At 44.1% G+C, this 21,355-nt stretch overlaps 2 protein-coding genes across 3 annotated transcripts in view; one reads left to right on the top strand and one right to left on the bottom strand.

Annotated features, from left to right (window-relative positions):
- The window catches only part of dhx30 (DEAH (Asp-Glu-Ala-His) box helicase 30), a 53,135-nt gene that overhangs the window by 22,617 nt on the left and 9,163 nt on the right, over positions 1-21,355 (top strand). Inside the window, exon 1 of one of the 2 annotated variants that reach the window (XM_049746735.2) lies at positions 19,151-19,243. The exons of the other annotated variant lie outside the window; for it this stretch is intronic. The gene's annotated coding sequence lies outside the window, so the exon portion shown is untranslated. Of the gene's footprint in view, positions 1-19,150; positions 19,244-21,355 lie in introns of those variants that run through there. 2 annotated transcript variants of the gene reach the window in all.
- On the bottom strand, positions 5,531-19,072 carry wnt9a (wingless-type MMTV integration site family, member 9A). The gene is made up of 4 exons (XM_049746737.2): positions 18,940-19,072; positions 9,995-10,254; positions 9,646-9,908; positions 5,531-8,547 (listed from the first exon to the last, which is right to left on the bottom strand). The coding sequence occupies exons 1-4, from the start codon at positions 19,029-19,031 to the stop codon at positions 8,047-8,049; spliced, it is 1,116 nt and encodes a 371-aa protein (XP_049602694.1). The 5' UTR covers positions 19,032-19,072; the 3' UTR covers positions 5,531-8,046.

Here is a 21,355-nt window from a genome sequence, read left to right as displayed (position 1 = left end):
GCCAAGTCCTAGAAAGACCTCTGTGACTTTAAATGTGACCCCTCACTGTGACATCATTACTAGTGATGTCATTAGTCCCAAAAGTCAGTGCACAGTGCTCGGGGTACCCACTAACTGTCAATCAGGCCGAATAGTTTCCAAGTATTTCCCACAGGTTTTGCTGCATTTCAAAAGTTTAATCTCTGGTGAATGCCATTGCAAGGTCGCAGATAAAACAACCAATCCAAATGATGAATAAGTTTGTTTAATGCGTTGGCCATCTTGAATACACCACAGGAGATTTTCAATCTTTTTTTTTTTCGGGGTCATTTTAAAATTTCTGCGTTTTTAAAAATGAAAGTCCCAGAATGGCCTGAATCAACCTTAGAGGTTCCACTACGTATTTTCTGTCAATGAATGAATAAAACAAAACACTTAATAAAGTCTTAACCTGCTTTCTGCCTGAACGGAGCGTCCTGCTTTTTCAATCAACAAACCTGTAACAACAAACCCACCAAGAAAGCAAAGCGAGCATGTCAGCGGACAGCTGTGCATGATTCCAGGAGGCAATACGTACACGTGTGTGTGTGTGTATGTTGAACTCAAGTGCCACAGGTCATTTTCCAGAAAAACACACCTGCTTTAGAATGAATTATGTTGCTTGGCCAAAGCGACAAGTGGAGTAATTACAGCTTACATGCGGGCAGATCAGGTGTGTGCACGAGTCTGTTTGTTTTATTCATTTGCAGCCAGTTAAGAGCCAAAGTGTCACTTCCCTTGTGAAAAGTGAGAAATTATGGATTTAATGTACGATAGTGGGTCCAGTTTAAAGTGTTCAGCTCAACTTTGAAAAATGCCTGGCTAGGTGCTGCTGTTTTGGTTAGCAACAGAAATCAAATGAGCCCAGCAAGTTTGGAACTTTTTAAGGTCCGAGTCGGATTCGATGCTACTCACCTAGTCATCCATCAACACATGTTGCGGTACTTAGGAATTATTCTCATGCCCTGCTTTCTCTTGTGGTAATTTTACCAGTCTCTCAACGAGCCCCGCGAACGTAATTGAAAACACAAGCTTGAAGAAACAGTAGTTTCACTGACATAAGGAATGTTCCTTTGTCCCCCTAGACGAGTCGACTACGCTCACGCCGTCGTGTTTTAACACGTTCCAAGAATTTGTGCATCTTGTCCGCGGGTCAAGCAGTTTGACAGTGCGCCCTCTCGTTCTATCACTATCTTGAAAATGAGATCATTGCTGTGGTTCTTGGTGTTGACATCGCCGTGGCAACAGTGCTCTAATTTAATTTGCGTTTACTGACCAAATTTGTATACAGCGGAATTTTTGGAGTTCACAGGCCCTGGGGGTGTACAATTTGGAATTGGACAAAAAAAAAAAAAACAAGCCTCAAAAGTTTAACGGTTAATTAAATGCATCATTTGCTGTTTTGGGTGTGGGGGCCGTTTTGTGGCTTTTATGCGACATTCCAAAAGAAGGAGAAGAAGTTCAAGTTAAATGAGTTGTTAACTTTAGCAATACGTCAGGAATTTTTGAGGAAAGTCGCAGAAAAATATCAAAGGAACATTGGCATGTGTTTCGCTTTGGCCTTTTTGTGACTTTTCCAGAAGGAGCTGATGAGGAGAAAAATACGAGAGCTGAAGAAAAAATGACGTGAAGTCTGGTTGTACATTTAGTAACTTCAATGAAACCTCTCGAGTTGTTCTATAGCTATTTAAACTTGTATGATGATAAAAAAACAGACTTCATACAGTTAACTTCATTTTTTTTTTTTTTTTTTTTTTACACTTGATAAAAAAATGAACACATAAATTAATTTATGGTAATTTATGCATGATTTTTTTCATGGTGTATAAATGTAATATCAAAATATAACATTATTTTTTTTTTGGGACAAATCGGATGATGCCGATTTCCTACGGGAAAAATTATTTGAAAGCCCAAACAAAGATTGAATGTTTTACTGATTGTCTCAAAGGCATACATAAAAGTTAGTCTAAAGAACTTAAGGACTCTTATTTCAGTTTCCTCTTCAAATTCCCCCTTTTGTCCAATAAAAGCGACATTCCAACTTTCCCACAATCTCCCCTCCATGTATCCGACCGACTCCAATTGAAACTTAAGTCTCTGCTGGCTTCTGGCCAGCGTGTTAACTCCAACTAAATCAATGGATTAGCTATTTAGCCCAACCCCACTACACAAACACGCTCACGCACTCGCTCCAATACAACACGGCCGCCGCCGCCGCCACGACCGATGCTAATCTGGAAGCTCGGTCCAAGAAATGGCCAGATTCTCACAAAAACGGTGAGCGCTCTGTCCTTGTCGCCAGCCCCACCGAGAGGCGCACGTTGAATGCTGCCACGGACCCTCGACGAAACTCTGCCATGCTTTAGGGAATTTAATTCAGCTCGTCACAAAGGCCGCAAGGGTGGGAATCGACCCGAAGCAAACCGTCTTGCATTCACGACGAGGATTAAACTATCTCCTCAGCTTGCATTCCCACACAAGTTCACAAGTTTCTATTTTGTTTTTCTTAATCCTTGCCAAGATGATGGAAAGGAAGGGAAAATGTTCAAATGGGTCGCGATGTGTGTACCCGTTCGAATTGAGTCATTTTGGTGCCTGCAGTCAGCAGGCCCGTGCGTTCGTGACAAAGTTTCATCTTCTTACCATGCCGATTATTTTTTTCAAAATGAGCTCAACATTCTTATCATAGGTGTTCGACCTCTAGCAGCATCACCCGCCACCGTCCTAGCACGCTCTACATGGTCGCCAGGTCAGAGGCGCCGGGTCTAGACCCGGTGCCATGTATCCTAATCACATAAGCACACAGGCTAATCCTGAGGACAGCTGGGGAATCTTTACTGCACAATTGAGGCATGAGCTGGACATCCACTTCACGAGCTGTCTCTGTTACCCCCCGAGGGGCTTTGAGCACGACCCCCCCCCACCCCCCATCCCATTCCTCCCTCCCCAACGACATGCAACTTATTTCCCTGCCAGACAGCGTGTGTGGTGGCCTGAGGGTTAGCGCAGCTGCCGATAGAAACTTCCAGGTCATCCTGCATCATGATATCCCTCATGTTGTTTTAGCATCAAGATTTATCCGGGTAATTAAAAAGTCGTACATCACCGACGCGTAAAACGGGCGGTGTTGATGGAAATGTCACTTTGACAATTGTTGACGGCAGCTCCGTAGCACTTAGCGTCGCTATTCATGGTTGTCCAATTTTATACTTGATGGGTTATTTGTATACAAGAGATTCAAAAGAGACACAAATATGTCCATTTCAAACATCCGACGTATCTGTCATAAGACTTCTCGCTCTGTTAGACAAATTAAAGCATTCACGTCCATGGAGATTCGGATGAATAATGGAGTAATAGGAGGAAGTGAATACAAATGTTTCTAACCCTGCACCTCTGCTGGCAGCCTCTCAGAGCCTCCGCTGCCAAAATCACAGGCGTCACCCCAATTTTTCGAAAGACCACAATGGGGTCTCTGGAGCCTCTTCCGGCCTGTCGGGCCAAAGCGAGGAACTCGCATGGTCCATTATTATTTATTGATTTTGTTTGTTTGTCATGTTTCAACGAACTGCACGATTTACGTTTATGGAAGTCTCCAGTTGGAACGCAGCATTGTGAAAAACGAGCTTTGTCATGCGAAGCGGACATTTTTATGACTCAGAGCGAGTGTTGAAAACCTCCATTATCCGGCTCCGGCTTGCGGGGAGGCCCTTAAAGACTCGGTCCCTCGTGGGCGGCGTCCAAAATTGAGCTGTTCACTTCTGCCAGTGAGAAATAGTTTTTAATGGCCTAACATCTATCTCAGAAAGCCATTTAAGATTTAGTGCAGCCTCTCTGCTATTTCAGAATCATCTAAAATGCATACAAAGATTGTTGCTTAAAAAGTAAATCAAATCCCCAAACGTAGTTTTAACAAAGGAGGTAACACGAAATTTAGTGGCATGCTAGGAGTTAGCCATTAAGCTACATGCTAGTTACTCTCGTTATTAAGATACTTTTACACAGCAACACATTTCAGTTTATGTATATTTGTGTATGTTTTTTTTAGGGGGGTGAACTGACAGGTGCTTGGTTACAATTAAAAATAGATGTAAACACTGAAAAGCTTGAAAGTCAAGAACAGGAAAGAAGTAAGGAAGTGACATCCCCCGATGGACTCGATGCACTCTTTCCTGAGAGGGAACTTTTTTGACTTTGTTTCCCTGCCTTCAGAAAAGAAAAGACAAATGAGTTCCAAAAGACCTACAGCATGAGCTAAGGTGTTTTCATAGCGGTCAGCACATATGCTTGACACTCCTTGAGAGTTTAGATCATGCTTGGATTGCCTTATTGAAGCTCAAAGTCATAACTGTTTGGATGGAAACGTTCACATGATAGCAATTGTTTTTAACAGTCAAACTCATGATAATATAAACTTCAATTATAAAGCCTGGAAAAGAAAAATCGCAAGTTACTTGATAACATTTCTAACCAGAAAGTAGACATGTTTTGGGTGCCTCAGGTTTTGGGCCTTGGGCTGACTAATGCTAATGCTAGCAAATTTGAGCTGTTGCTAATGCTAGCAAATTTGAGCTTAATTAACAACAACACACAAAAAAAAACTATTTTTCTGCTTATATAGTAACTCTATTGAACACAATTCAATAAAATTCAAAATACAGAACTAGTCAGCTGTATCTTTGGTATTTAAAGCTATACACTTATTTATGATTGAGCGTTGCTGCAATAAAAGTGCAGTGGAGCAAAACGGGCCACATATATCTTGTGCTGGAATAACAACATTCCGCCACTTTTTTTTCTTCATAAAACTATCTCACAAGTTAGAAAGAGCTTGAAGATTCCTTCATTTTTTTCCCCTGTGTGTAAGTATGTATGTGCGTATATGTGTGTTTGAGTTGCGCCCACTTCCTTCATGGTAACAGCTGTCAAAACGTTGTTGGATTACAGCGCACCGCAAAGTTGCAGCTCGTATTAGCAGCCTGGTACCAGAGGAGGCAGGGGGGGGGCCAGGAAGCGAGCGAGGGGGGTAGCAAAGATGCTCCCGAAGCTGCTAATTTAGATACACGTGTCATGGGGATTTGCTATTCCCGTATTAGCGCAGATATCCAATAATTATGTTTTGCTTTGGTAAAGCTCACTGTTTCAATTCCTATAAGCCACGTTTTGTTGAGAGAGAAAACTCCCTGAAATCTCCCCACGCTTGCTGAGGAGGGGAATGTTGAATTAATAATAGCGACCCACCACGGGGGTAATTCCCCCAACAGGCATAGTGATATAACGTATGTCTGAGTACTGTGAAAAAGGCCAAAAATGAATCATGCATTTGATTTCACGATGACTTTGTTTGACATTAAGGTAGAAAAATAAATACATTAAAAAAAATGAAGGTGCGCCTTATAATCCGGTGCGGCTTATAGTGCGGATAATACGGTATACACTTTTTAAATATGCTTATCGATCGATCCATCCAAATATGTCACCAAAATGACTCACCAGGAATATGCGAATATAATTTAAAAATTCATTTTTATTATTTCAGATTTCTTGTCTCTCCTTTGTTATACAAAGATGTTAAATAACTTAAATACATTCTTACCAGTCATTTGTGATCTGCTTATGTACGAGCTATACACATGAGGTAGAGGACAATAATTTAGGGTTCCCATAAGACATGACAAAAACCTTGTTGGTGTGTTGGTATCGGGCTGTGTGTTTGTACACGCACTGCACAAACCCTAATAAAAAACAAAGAGTACTTGTAAAAGTGACAACATGGTATAAAGGGTTTTCACGAAAGTAGTGGATTATACAAACAGATCAAATCCGATGGAGATATTGTGGAGATGGTGCGCATGAATACACATTTGTTAGGATTTTGTTAGTGCTTTGAAAAACAGCAAGTTTGCATATGAATACATGCTTCTTGAAAACAAACCCCAAAAAAATACAAAATACTGGATATAAAATCAATTTAGTCGTATTTACACTAAACACATGCTCATAATATATTTAAAAATAATTTATTTGCTTTTTTTTTCTACAAAATAGATTTTTTTTTGTACATGGTCTTCTGCTAACTAAACAGTGCGGAGTTTTGGATTTTGAGAATGTTGCGTGACATCATCATCTTGCAGCATCATTCTCCTTAAATACAATCTATAAGCGGAGCCAGAAAAATGCACTCAGTGGGCATTTGGTATTCCTGTTTGTCTTCAACGGGCTCATCAGCCAAGAGAAGTTGGTGTTTTCTTGGTGGAAGGGTGGGGTGGGGTGGGGGGTGAGCACATACCAAAAGTGTGCTGTGGCAGGCAGGCATTTGCGCTGCATAGTTATTATGGTTTGCATGTAGCGTGCAAACTTCTGCGCGGCTTTTATTTGCTTATCGAAATTCTGGACCACGGTGGCCGGGTGCAGGATCTATGATTAGAATCTGAAGCTCCAACGCCCCACCGTGACATTTGGATGAAACATGGAGTCCAAACAACGCAATGCACCTCACTCGAAGTAATTTCATATATCATCAAAAGATTTATGCTTTTAAGTTTCCCTATTTTTGTTGTGAGCTCGGACTCTTGTCGATTTCTACACATTTTGTCACATTTTTTTATATTTGACTGGTTAACTGTATGACAGTTAATAATGTTAACATGACTTTGAACATTGCCTGTACATTTTTTTTTAGACAAAACTGCGGGGTGTCACTGAAGCTCATTTCTTGCGATAGTTGATCACGTGTCTTATTACCACAGGAGAAGAAACCTATTTACAATAAAAAAAAAAATCTGTGCTGCATCCATAAATATAGATTTAAACAAAAAAAAATACTATAAAGGGCTTTTTGGCTTTCAGTGTGGGAATGAATGCTATCATACAAAGCTGGGTCCCCCCCTCTCTCACTCAGTAGTCACAAACAAGATCTGCATATCTTATAGATGATTACCAGAAGCTAAGTGCAGACAATTCAGAAGCTTTTATCTTCACGGTCTACAATAAGGGCATCAGATGATCGAGTGCTTATGCTAATGAGGAATATGGCTCAACGGTAATAATATGGTTGCTACGTCCGGCCGCATTTTTTTTTCTAGCAAGGCCGCTGTCGTCTTCATGATTGATGGTTTCCCCCCCAAACAGTCGTAGTGGTCTGAATCTATTCCCTGAACGTTCGGAAGAAGGCAGAGGGACGTATTGTATTTGTATTCCTCATTTGCATCCACCCGTCAGTCACAATATTATAATATAGGTACACCTGCGCCGCTCCAAAAAGCAGGGAACAGAAAAGAGAATGTTCCCGCATAGAATTGTCCAAAATGATTTGACATTGTTTATTATTGCGGTTGGTTGTGCAGAACGGCCCCGTTTCTGAAATTTGGTCCCGATCGTTTTTGCTAAATGAGACATGAGACGACCAACACGATAATAAACATTGGAGCGTCATTATCTTTGGATAGGCACAAAAAAAAAACCCGAATCTTTTGTGTGGCGCAGGCGTCTCTAAAAAAGTGTCCAGTTATTTTCAAAATGCAACTTACAGCTGCAAATGATCTATTAAAAAAAAAAAAAAGTTTCAATTTGTTTTCCCCACCACACGAAGGAGTCTCGGTTTAAAACTTCCAAAAGGCGGCAACAGTCGCACAAAACAGCAAAGCGTTTGTGCAGTTAGTGGTTTTTTTTCTTTTTACCATAAAATTACATAAGTGGCTTGTATACAATATATAAAACGTTCTTTATAAACTTATTTACATGCATATGCAAACACACAATGTGTGCGCGCGTAGATATGTGCGTGTAGAGTAAAATTCTTACACCCTGTCTGGTTTTTGTTGGAAGTCGTCGATGGATCCCCGTCACGGATCGTCCGTCTTCTTCCTTCACTCTCGTGGCTATGCTTGCACGTGAAAAGTCGAATAAGTAGAGTCTGCTTAAGGCGTGAGATGTTCACCCAGTTGTCTGAGAAGAAGTTTGTCTTGGAATCCCTCAAAGTGCTTATCAGTGTCCCCACTCCTGTAATGGCGGCGGCGGCGGCCTTCAGCCCTTACAGGTGTACACCTCCTCCCTCTGCGTGCACTGCTTGCATTCCACGTAGCAGCACCAGCGCACTTGGCACTGGCAGGGCCGCGTCACCTCCCGGCTCTGGGTGTTGTGACCCCGCCCGCAGCAGATAGCGTCGCAGTTCTTGTCCTTGTAGCACTTGCGGGCGGTCGTGCCCGACGAGTACTTGCTGGGCCTGCAGAAGCTGGGCGAGTCCTCGATGTGCAGTAGGTTGACAGTGCGGGGGATCTGCTCGTTGAGCTGCGGGAGCGCGGGCGGCGGCAGCGGCGGTTGTTGGCTCCGGCCCGACGGGGAGATGTCACCCTCCCCCGTGGCCTCGTTGGTGGAGCTGCCCACCTTGACCGAGGTCTCGTAGCGCTGCTTGAGTTGCTTGCCGACTTCGTGGAAGGGCTTCAGCTGCCTCCAGCATGTCCGGATGGTGCAGGAACCGGAGACGCCGTGGCACTTGCAGGTGGTGTCCACACCGGCCTTGATGACCTTGCACACCAGACATAGGACAGTGGTACCTTGACTTATGAAAGACCCTTTTTTTGTGAACACAACACGTCCTGTAACCTCACGTAACTTTGGCCCCATCCTGGTTTGCCTTTTTATTGTTACAATTATTTATTGTATTTTAATCAATGCCGATTTTTTTGATGAAGAAACAAGGGGAGGTTGCAAGAGGGGCGGGCTCCCCAGAGTCTGCCGTGGTTTTGACAGTTTACTTTTTTAAAGCCAAGGTACAAGTCGATCCTAAAAAAAGCTATAGAAGCAAAATGGTCAGAAGGTAAAAGAAAAAAAAAATTGCAGCCTTCGCATCCTCGCACCCCGGCCAAGAAAGTCAGACCGCAAGTCGTCAAAAGCAATGAATGTCTACGAATGAATGACAATAACACATTGTCTCAGACAAGGGGGTTTTGGATAGCACCTCGGTTTCTCCGCCGTGACTGCGAAAGAGATCAGGAAGTGAACATTTATCACGGCAACGGGTCGAGAAAATGCGATAGGTCAGCTTTTTAGAGGAGGGGGGCTGGGGGCAGCACATTCCACGACTGTCCTCTTGTGAATTGACCCCAAAACTTAGTCGAGAAAAAAAAAAGTAAAAAGCAATGTTGTAAATCTTAAAACGCAGATAGAATCTCCCGAGGGGACATGTGAAGAGACGAGCCGCAAAGGAAGGACTAAAGACAAAACCATATATATATAATATATATATATCATTTTTTTAAATTAAATGTATATCTTTTTTTTCCTATCTTTTTTTATCTGAGCCCAATTCGAGTTAGAGCTGCTCTAATAAAACAAGTTGCGACTTTTACAGCAAAATGATGGCAAGACTATTTTATGATGACGATTTAAAATGCTCCAGCCAAGTCATTATAATATTGATTTATCTTTTTTCTTCAATCTCATCAGCTAATAAATCACAGTTGCCGGGGAGAAAAAGTGGATTCTCAGGGGTGTGCATGCTTTGAGGAAGCTCAAACAAGACAGATTAGATCGAGATGCATCCAAACGATTACAACTACTTTGGGATATTTTCCGTCCTGATCAGTTTGAACTCCACAACCCAATTTAACAATCAATCCTCACCTTCAGGCCCACGTTGGTGTTGTGCATGTCCACGTGTGCGCGCAGGTCTTTGTTGGAGCGCTTTCCTAGGAAGTCCTTGACAAACTTATTGGCGTACTTCAGGTTGTCGCCGCAGCCGCCCCACTGCCACGCCTTGCGGTTCTCCAGGTCGGGTGCCTCGTCGCACGTGCAGCGATCCATGCGGCCAGCGCTGCACGCTTTGGCCATGGCGTGCGTCAGTCCCGCCGAAGAAATGGCGTACAGGAAGGCGGTCTCCTTGAACCCTTGAGAAAGCAAATGGATTATTCTTTTGGAATTGCGTGTTTTTTTTTTCTTCCCTCCACCATAGGAAATTGGCGTTCCCACGTACCTCTCTTGAGCATGTTGGCTCGGTGGCGCCCCTCTAAGGTGCAGTTCCACCTCTCGAAGCGGAACTGATACTGGCATTCTTGGGCGCTCATGGTGATGGCCTCTCGCAAGGTCTCGGCCACGCCTGGGTCACGTCTGCACATCCTGCGTTGCTTCTTTTCCAGTTTGAGCCGGTCGCACAGTTTGTAGTGGGCCCGGCCTACGTTCTCCTCCGGTAGAGAGTTCAGTGGCAGGATTGACAGTGGCTCATTACCTGTCAGCCTAAAAAAAAAAAAAATGGAGGAGTGAATAGGAGTACTTCCCATCAGTGCTGTTTTTACCAGAATGGTGAGGTACCAATCGCTTACATACCAAGAACACGCCAGTAAGCTGTCATGCCTTTTAAAATTCCAATTTGCCTTCCAGCGGTTATAAATCACTCAGGCAACGCAAATCACTGGAGGCTTAATATAAAAGTTTACAACTGAAATAAAAAAGGGTAACTATCTAACAGACGCTGCAACGTCTAATGGCAGAATTGCTCGGATTCTTGTGTGTGTGTGTGTGTGTGTGTATGTGTGTGTGTGTGTGTGTGAGTATTTATACATATGATATCTCAAATATAACAGAGTCAGGGCTATTATTTGACAAAATGCTACTCTGCATTAAATATAATCAACGGCTCTTTGTCATCCAAATACTTGCGGACCATTCCGAGATGAAACAGAATTGAAAAGTGATGAACAAGCGTTCAAAACAACGGTCCGGAGGGGGGGGGGGCATTCACAGCTGTGTTGCATCGATTTAAACAGGACCAGACCGCGGGATTTACACTCTCATTATAGAATCCCCACACAAATACAGAGAAATCACCCTACTCGAAATCTTTCACACTGCAGCTGCACGCAGAACATGTGGCTCGCTCGCACTCCTCTCTCCTCCGTTTATTTAAGGGAAGCGTATACAAAAACAAACAAGCGAAGCCCCGCCGCAGAGCTGGCAGGCCCCCGAAGACCGACGCTCTGAGGTCGCCACGGCGGGATCGCGGCGTAAACACACACGCCAAAAGGGACGCGACAGTCGGCCCTGCGACCGTTTTGGTCACGGCGACTGACAGGATTGGCAGTCCGGGCTGCTCATTATGTCTAATCTCTGGCAAGCTTCACACCCCAAGAGTGAAACCAACCAATATGCGGAGCGTCACGAAGGCACACGTGTTCTTTAACCTTGCACATCAATGACAGAAAAGCTTTTATTCTGATAAAACCATGATACTGTCAAGTGAAGCGTAACACCGGCAAACAGGAAGTCAGGTCACGAAAGCGGCCGGCCGGTCGATCCGCTCGCAATGTCATTACCGCCCTTCAGTGCTCGCCGGGGCGAAAGTCACCAGGGTTCTTTAACAAGAGATTTGTTTTATTAAGTCAAATAACCGACTGAAGTGTTTCCCCCAGAGTCCTCACTTTCATTCCAAGCGACTTAATGGCTTCCATATGCTATGCGATATTGTCTGAAGGGTTGCGTGTGCGCCGCATGCCTGGGAAGGCCAGCGCTCCAATCCAAAGCGGACGAGGCATCGGGGATCGGCTTTCGGATTGGGTCAAACGCTTTCCTTTCTGCAACGCCTGTTTGCCTTGCTGTAACGTGTCTGACAGCTATGGATTTTGAAATGGAAACCTGGCAAGCTACGTCTTGACATCGGCTGATCGCTCGGCGTACTTACACAGGAAAAACATGTATGATGGTAACGGTTACGCTTCGCACGACGCTTCCTGCGCGTGTATACAAACTTTGGAATTGCCGTTTGGATGCTTTATCGTTCCCTGAGGAATTTCTGGAAATTTCTGGGAATCTAGATAATTTTAGGGTCAGGAGCCAACTTGATGCCACCTGCTCATGCAGGTGCACTAGCGGAGCTAGATGGGGGGCTGCGAGGGCACTGGCTCCCATTGAAATATACTTGCACACTCTAGATGCCTGCCCTGCCGCACAATTGATTTTTATTTGGTATTTTGTGATTCTTCTGGTATTTTTTTTCCATGAATTTCTATCAGCATTATTTGAAGAATTTTAGGTTGTTTCAGTTTTTTGTTTTTTTTTGCGGGCCACCTGCTACCCATGGAAATCCTAGCTCCGCCAGTGATTACACACTTTGGTGGGATGGCATTCCACAAAGAGAAACTGGCTTTCCAAAAGTATATACGTATATCAAAAGCGTTTTTAGATCCTAGCAATCATCTATCACATGCAATCTGCCCAACTTTTCCTTCTAATCTACACAATCTTCACCGCAATTAGCATTCCCGTCATGAAGAAAAACAGAATAGAATCGAAACACGCCGCCACGTGTCACGGCTGACAGCTAAATTCAACTCCAAACACACACACACGGCTTCTTATCAAGACATGTTCATGTGATTAGAGCAGAGTGGCGTGTGCTCCCTTGCTAAGATCCTCCGAACATCTCGCCGTGTTTTCACATCCTGGAGCGTTTTCCCTCAGGTGTTTTTGTTTGAGGAGTTGGCCCAGCAACAGAAGTTACACATGGAATATAACACCGACGTATAAAAAAAAAAAAAAAAAAAAAAAAAGAAGTTGGTGAAGCTTTGTTTTTCCATTCACACACTTGCCTGGACAGACTCCTGGTGCACCTCCTCCCCAGTCTATCACTCGCTAGTTTGTTTAGTTCTTTCTCTCCGCATGTCAGCACCTCCCATCGGCCATGACGTTTACTCTACGTTCATTTTCCATTTCCATCCCTCATTGACCTTCACCATCATCACTCCTTTTCTGGAAGTCACCCTCGGCTGGTACTTCTGGTAGCACCTCCGGTTTTATAGTGTGTTCCACACAATTTCTTTTGCTTTATTTATTAGGAGACATCAGTGAAGCTCACTATGCAATGTCTTGGAGGTAGCTAGGTAGGTAGCATCAAAAATATATTTAGGTACATATAAAGCCATCTAGGATTCAAATCTATGCATCTATCCTTCCATTCATCATCCATCCACCCAATAGCCAAAATAAATAAAAAAATAAACTCAAATACAAAACAAAAAAAACAGAATTAATGCATTTTTAAATAAAAATAATAATTTATACTGTATAAATAAACAGTGAATAATCCAACGTTAAAATTATTGAATATTTGTTAGGCTTAAAAAAAAATTCAATATGTATCTCTTATTTTGGTGGGGCACAGAATGACCAAGACAGTAAAAAAGTGAATTGTTTAACTAAAAATATTCCATTCAATATACATTGAAATGACCTAAATATACATTAACTAAACCGTTTATTTGGGGTGGGGGATTTAGTTATCCTGGGGGAAGTTTAAACAAAATGTTGATCTCAATTTGTTTATGTTTGCACATGCTAGCACTTACTACCTTCAATCAACAGCTAATCAGTCACTGGCTGATTGCACCTTGCCAAAGATAACTAAAATAAAAACACCGAAGCTACAACTTTTCCATCAACTCAGGTTGGTCCCGTCACAAGCAACCGCCCTCTTCCTCCTCCTTCCTTCCACAACCCCCCCCCCCCCCCAGTTCTCCCTTTATTCCCACCGGTCAATTACGCCAAACGAATGTCAATCATTCCGCCCAGCTGTCGGCTCCACACGAAGCCTCCTCCAGACAAAACCATCACTGCCAAAACAACGACAGACGTCCACATGTGTCCCGAAGCACTTCTGCTTGTGCCTGTTTAAAACGTGCGGACCTTGAGAAAGTCCTCCTACGCTGCTACTACTGCTGCTGCTGGGTGGCACACAAATCATGGAAATTTTTGGATGAACTTCAACCCACCCTGCCCACTCATGTGCCATCTGGTGTGTGGCAGCACGAGCCTTGCATGAAATGCGGTGGTGTCCGACATTGCTTTTTAACTCCTTTGCCCAAAAGCAGAGACCCCAACATTATAAGTGTGAGGGGACTGAGCACCCCTAAAGCCCCCCCCAGACGAGCCCCTGGCTGAATCCCCCCCCGAGAGTGCAGTAGCATAGCCGCTTGATTATGTGTCACGATGACTTGAGTCATGATCAGGACAATGTGTGAGACAAAGTGCAAATCGGCTATCTCGTATGACTAAACAGGATGTGACCCAGCGTTATGTCATCTGCTGCCCTAAACTCTTCAGACCACCACCTCCAAGCTAGAACAATTCTCACGCCCAAACCGAAACTAGCTAGTTTAGATTTTTTGTTGTTGTTGTTAAAGTCAGAGCAGAGACTGGTTGTTTAATCCAGAACCATGGTGGTAGTTTGGGAATGGGAGTGTGTGGCATAGTAAGAGGTTTAAGTTCTGTGTGCTTCTAGGGTCAGCGGCTCTGTTATGGTCACTGTGTGACTGGCACAGATTGGGCGAGCGGCGGCGTCCCGCGTGACTCATGACCCCCCCCCCACGCACACACACACACACACTTCATCCCCTCCGTGTGTTCCATCCCACGCCATGGCACAGGGCAGGCCTGTACCAGCGCACCAACGCACCTCAGACACACCTCAGGCGCAGTATACGCCAACGCCAGCTGGGCCCAGAAGCAAGACGCCCGGACAAGGCCGAATTTGCGAACGCGACGCGATTCGGAACGTCGTGTTCCAGCTTTCAAAGGCAAGACGACAAGAATTGCAAACAAAACAGCAGCTGTTTGAATCAGTCACTCCTCAGTGGCTGAAAGAGGAGAGTTTTGTGCCTGCCAGCTCCCAGAGAGAGAGAGAAAAAAAAAAAGCAACTTTCAGCAACTATTTTGCTGTCGAAAGAAGGCACAAGAGGTCAAATGATGGCATGAGTTGTCAGTACAACACCGTCTTGGAAAAATGAGTTCGGAACATTTACTCTTAATGCTCTGGATTGCTTTTTTGTTGACTCAACAACTTCAGACTCTTGACAGGCCTCAGCTCACCTTCGACCCTAGTAAGAACAAGCAATAGGACCCTAGACGTTGTATCGTTAGCCTTTATTACTTTTCTGACCGTTTCGACTAGTTGGCCTGCAAATAGCATCAAACGTCATCCCAGCGAAAGTTTGACATCAACGGGAATTTCCTCGCCGTGTCGTGTGACGCTGCACGGGCGCAACACACTGCCAACAGCTGGAGCTGCCTTTCTTTTTTTTTTTTAAGTCCTTGCCGCAGTCTCTCCAACAACGCTCGACTTTCTCTAATGTGAGACGGCCAAATGCATTTACAAGCCCTCCTGAGCAAAGTCACATTTAAAAATATTTAGCACAGCTAATAATTGCCTTTTTATAACCCACATTAAAAAAATGATGATGTTTTTTCCTAACTTAATCTTTAAAGTCTTTAAGTTTTGACTTCTTGACTTGGAGTAGTGGCTGCTCCTTATAGTAACTAGCATCCGCTAAGCTATGACATTTGGATGTCCAAACGGTAATGTGAATCCAAAGTGACAAGATTTATAATCTTGTATTTTTCTGCAATTCAAAATTTGAATCACTTAGTGATCCGATTTTGACTTCTCCACTTGAGGAGTGGCTGCTCCACATAGTCGCTAGCATCGGCTAGCATAGTAGGCTATGACATTTGGCTAATATCCAAACAGTAACGTGAATCCAGTTGTATCAACGAAGCTGTAAAAAGCCGCCCGCTATCAAAACTCTCACGTCTGCGTGATGTCAGCACACAAGTGCTGAGAGAATCCTATCTGTTGGGTAAAGCGATACCCCTTGAGGTGGGGCTCCCACCACAGGATATCCTATGAAGTCGGGAAATCCCTGCCTATCGACCGCACTCCCCGCCTTCGCCACACGTCAGGCCTAATCATTCCTTCAGGGCCCCGGTAATGAGACGCCACCCGCCAACCACTGTCTGCCCGGCAACAGCGCTGCTCCTAATGAGCCGTAATCATCCAGGAGCTCCCCGCGAAACCACTGCAAGGCAAAAGTAGGAGGGGACGGACAGGGAGCACGGGAAATGTTTATATGTAGCCTATTAAATGACAACGTGAAACATGGCAGTGACTTTTAAACACTGCTGGAAATGATTCGGCGCAGTGATGAAAATCGCCTCCTGATACCATTTGTTAGCCTATTATTTTTGGACCGAACCGGGTCGAGGAAAACTGAAGCAGAAACAAGCCATGACAGAATGTTTTTCATACTCGTAAGAAATAATTACTACCCAGACGTTTTTCGAGTATACTCTAGTTGGCTCTACTTGACTTGTTATTTTAAAAATAGATTCGGTCTGCATACTGATCATAAATTTGATTTGCACCATTTTTACAAAGAAATAAGCAGTGGCAATTTACTCCAAAGGTAATTCAATAGTAATAGAGACCTGTGTTTTTGCTTATGCCGGATACTGTGGCTCTGATTGGTGATTCCAGCTGTGGGTGGATTCTTTTTTTTCTACATGTCTCACATGAACTAAATAAAAACAAACCAATGCCTCCTTGCAATCCAGCGCAGTTTACAAGACCACGGAATGTAAAAAAAAAAAAGCCTTTGTGGACTTTTAAACCAATACCAGACGTCTTTAAGGCTCCATCACGTCCTGAATGAAGCCCCCGCAGACTTTTTCTGATTGCAAATGATAACGGATTTAGGGGGAGAGGTAGCACCTGCCACAACAGGCGCGGGGGGAAGGAAAACGAGCGCTCGCATTCTTGCGGCAAAGGATGACAATTTAAGCGGGCGCCCGACTACGCCAGGAATCCCTCCCCGCCCTCCGCCGCGCAGACCGTGGCCAGGAGACGATTGTGTTTATGTTTCACTTACGCTCCACCGCACTCTGGAAATTGGGTATGCAGCGTTGACCCTCTATTTTGAGTCAATCAGTACCCGGGAGGCCCCCGTGCGGAGGAATATTTATTCCAGCAGGTTGGTGTTGTTTGTCCCGGACTGTGACACCACCGGTGTTGAATTTCTGTTTTTGGGGTCTGAGTCACCTGCGTGAGCTCTTTCTTCAGCGTCATGTTCCTGAGCTTCGAGGCTCAATCATTCACCCGAACTCATTCGTATTCCACCCAGCCGGCGCTGTAACACCACGTGCTTCCCCCTCCCGCAAAGAGGCAATTGAAAACAAATGCTAACAGTGCGAGTAAATATCCATGGGCATTAGGGCCATTAGAGGCCATGCGAGTGCCAGTGCACGCCGGCCTGCCAAGCTTTACTTTCCAGCAAGTGAGGAAGACGGACGGGAATCCGGGCTACCACGTGTCCTTCGTGTGGCTGCGGGATTACAGACAGTGACGCACCGGGCATAAAACCTAGCGGAGGGACTCAGAGTAGGAGACACCACACCGGCCGAGAACAGCTATTCGGATTCAGCCTGCTGTTTGCCAAACACTTGCCAGCGAGATGAGGGGAAGCCCACCAAGGCTCTCCAGCTGCAAATCTCAAGCTCCACCCACGTTCACCATAGTTACAAAAATGAGACTCACCCAGCAGGAGCGTGTGATGGAGTATACATTTGCAACATTGAAGGCCTGGCTAATTTCAGCAGAACAAATGGGGTGTGTGCTTAAATATTTGATCTTTGGGATATTTTGACAAACATGTTATTAAGAGAATAAAACACACAATTTCAAACTACATGAAACAATACGATGAATTAATATTTTGTGGGTTAAATGCTTCGGGTCTTTTTTTTTATAGCAGATCTCATTTGTTTTTTGTCACAACCTCATAACGGACCCGATAAAATGCTCTTGCAGGCTGTACATGGCCCACGGGCCATAGGTTGCCCACCCCAATGTAGCTTAATCTTCACATCAGTCTCCATCGTAACTCCATCAAGGCCATAAAGGTCATAGTTATATTTACAGACTACAAACGGTACAATCACCATGTCCAGTACTTTTTTTTTTTTTTTGACCGCATTGGGTTCACACAAGTGCTAAATCAGAGGTCATGGTGGGTCACGCTCCTTACAGCCTACTTTCCTCGTGCTCGGACACGTACCTTTGCACTCCGCTCTCATGAAACATTGACGTGAACGTTCAGTGAGTGTTATTTTTCATTCATATGAGCGATGGCTGAGAAAGAAAATAGTTCCTGCTGCCTGAGGTGTGTGATGTTTATGCTGGATTGGGTAGGTGGTGGGGGGAATTCTCTCTCTCTCTCTCTCTTTTTTTTTTTTTTTTTTTTTGTGCAAGCCCAACAGCAGACGTTGGGCCACCAGTCCAGTGCAGTCAGTCAGATGGCTTTATTGTTACCAGCTGTTGCTTTTAGGGCGGGCATGTATGTACACTCACCTTTTTGCACTCGTCTGAGGATACGTTTGTTTTTTACAAGCAAAAATAATCCCTCCCGCCACTCAAACATACTTAGATAACTTTTCACTAAATCCATTCAGTGAATGCTACCATGCTGTCGCATGCACTCACAACAGCCGTGTTTCAAAAGTAACACAATCACAATAACTGTTGCTTTAAAGCAGTATTTTATCTTTGTTACAAAATTTTTATATGAAATATATTCTGTTCCCGGTTAATGCATTTTAACCGCTCAATAACCAGACGCTGTCTTTTCTGTTGACTTTTTGTCAAATTAACCAATTCACTCATGTCAGCATATTTGACTTCTCTCACTGTCACTTAAGTTTAAGTCTATCGTTGGCTACGTATTCCATCACTGGGCTGAAATCGTTCATGACAGCGACGCCGCTGATTGGTTGTAATGTCACTCAGTGTCCATACAAGTTAAGTATGTAACACCTGGTAAATAAATATTAGTCATTTAGTTTTTCATTGATCGAAGGCTAGACTGGCTATACCAAGACGGAAGAATATTGAGGCGTTTTTTTAAATTAAAAATACAACTTTATTATCTAACTTTTTTTTTTGTCTTGTTAAAATTCTATCAGTAAATTGTTCATTTGTTTTGGTAAAACGAACACATTCTTTACAATTCAGTAATTCAGTCAAATATAATATTTTATTTTGAATAAATCTTGCCTGATGCCACTCCAATCAACAATCAAGGTGACGACAGCTTCACTCACCCGAAATAGGCTGCGCTGGGCGGTGGCAAGTAGAAGACAAGGACTACCAGTGTGAACGATAACCATCCCAGGAGTAGGTGTCCATCCAGCATTTTGCTGCGGCTCCAGGGCAGATCATTTCGTTTCTCCTGAGTAGCTGTGTGAAGCCCTCAGCTGGATGCGCCACACTTCTTATACGAAGAGCACATGAGGTGCTCCTCCCATCCAGCCTGCACGGCAGAGAGAGGGAGAGAGAGCAAGAGAGAGAGAGATGGGGGGGCAGAGGAACAGAAGAAAGCCGGCAGCAGCACGAGAGAAGGGGCAGGTACGTGTTAAGTGAATATAAAAATGTTTAATATTGTTGTGTCTAATTCAAAGTAAAAAAAATATATATATATATTTTTGGCCCTTGAAGGCTACCGTAGCAGAAGTTAGTTCATTGCAGCTCTGCTTACCTTAATGTTTTGGCATGATGCCAGGAGCATGACGACTGTGGGGATAGGTGTACGCGTGCTCGGGTAGGGTCGCAGCCAGTGTAGTCGCTTGAAAGTGGCTCTGGATCTTCACCCAGCCGTGCCATGAGTGAAGAAATTATTTTTATTATTATGTAAATTAGTGACGTACAGAGGAGCTTGCTCATCTGGTATTTGAGGTTCCCTTTGATTTTTTCTTGCGCCAGCGCACTAAACATGCACATGGCTTATATTCAAGTCAAATTAGTCGAACATGGCCAAGTCGATGTCACGAATGAAAAAGACAGACAGGGCTCCGTGTAGTCGGATTTGGGTTAAAGATTGGCAGCCAGGTTAAATATCAGTCCGGTCTTGCCTCAACGAGACCGCGTCTTTCGCTTAGAAGCCCGCACACGTGCGAGCCAGGCGGGTTCACGCGCAGTTCACAAATTTGTCGGCAACTCCGCGACCGCGGGCCATTTCACAAGCGCTACCAAGCGAAAGCCGGTAATCACATGTCACATTGACAGCCATTGAGATCCACGGGCGAGCTATCAATCATCCCCGCCAAGTAACCTGAACACTCTGGCAGGCCCGCTCATGAAAACTATTTAGTCTTCTCGGTACTGCTTTCAATTTGAGGATTAGCGGAATGACGTGTCAAACCGCCGAGGCGGGAATTGTGCAACTTGCACCAGTTATAAATGTTTATTTATTTGTATTTATTCACGTGTATTATAATTCATATTTTATTTTTAACATTCATTTGTAAATTATTTAGTTGTATTTAATTGTATTCTTTTTATTTTCTGTGGTGACGTTTTGGCTTTCTTTAACACAAGACCCTGAAGGAACTCAAGTGCGTTTGCAAATTTTTTTTACTATGAAAGCTGGATGAGTTATCGTGAATACGATGCGGCTTTCGGCTGTCGTCACATTGACATGGTCAGCCGAGGTAGCAGCAATTCAAGAATGTGTAATTGCGCAATTTGTTTTTGCCACGGGCGCTGATTCATAGATAACGTGTCAGTTTGCCAGCTTTACGCAAGGCGACAAGCCTCCCTCACGATCTGTGTAAACACTTTTCAGCGGCTCAGCTACCCACACACCTTGGAGTGGTGGCACGTAAACATGGGGCGGGTCGTATACCGACTTGGGAGCGCTCAACACCTGGGCTGTGTTCAACCTGCTCGCTTTTAGGATTAAGCACATTTTGATCATTGTATACTTTTTCTCCGACACTATTTTGCGCCAAACAAAAAATGACATATGGTCAGGTTTGGGCTTTCTTTTCTATTTGCATGATTTCTCTTATTGGATATTTCACACAGGTGAGCACTTGAACACAAAGGAATGCATTTCCACCCCCTTTTCCCCTCCAACATTATTAGCTTGTCACTCACTCCCATATTAGGGATTCAAGGCCCCCAGTGAGGAGGCTGCCTAATAATGCTTGCTTCTTCTAAGGAGATCAGCGGGAGGGTTTGTCAGTACGTGACAAGAATGGACACTAATCCCATTGCAATACCCACCGGCCCTGCGTGTCTCTGGAGTGGGATAATTGATTCCCACACCCATTTTAAAGTCAACCCCTATCCCGCTCCCCACAGCCAATGCGGCTTAAAAGCGTGTGGTCCAAACGGGCTCCTGTGTTTTGAATTGAGAGCTGTCATAACTGTTGTAGGTGCTAGCGGCTACGGCTTCGGTAATGGACGCTAATCTCTCCAGTGTGTCAGGGTAGTGACACATTATAATCTTCGACCCCCTTCTTTTACACACTCGGAGGTGACAAATTGAAAGTGAAATTCTGTTTAAAATGAACACATTCAACTTTTTGATCACAAGTGACATATTGTAGCTAAGCACTGTCAGTTTGCATCTTCGCTCAGTGCTCCTTCCTGACAAATTGTCAAATATCTTATGTTGCTCTTCGATTTTTCTCCGCTTCCTTTCGGAAGATTGAAAGAAAAACAAAACACGCGTGT

Source organism: Syngnathus scovelli, chromosome 17 (assembly GCF_024217435.2).
Source record: "Syngnathus scovelli strain Florida chromosome 17, RoL_Ssco_1.2, whole genome shotgun sequence".
Taxonomy (NCBI): Eukaryota; Metazoa; Chordata; class Actinopteri; order Syngnathiformes; family Syngnathidae; genus Syngnathus; species Syngnathus scovelli.
The sequence above is the reverse complement of the archived record's forward strand: the minus strand, read 5'-3'. Positions and strand labels throughout refer to the sequence as shown.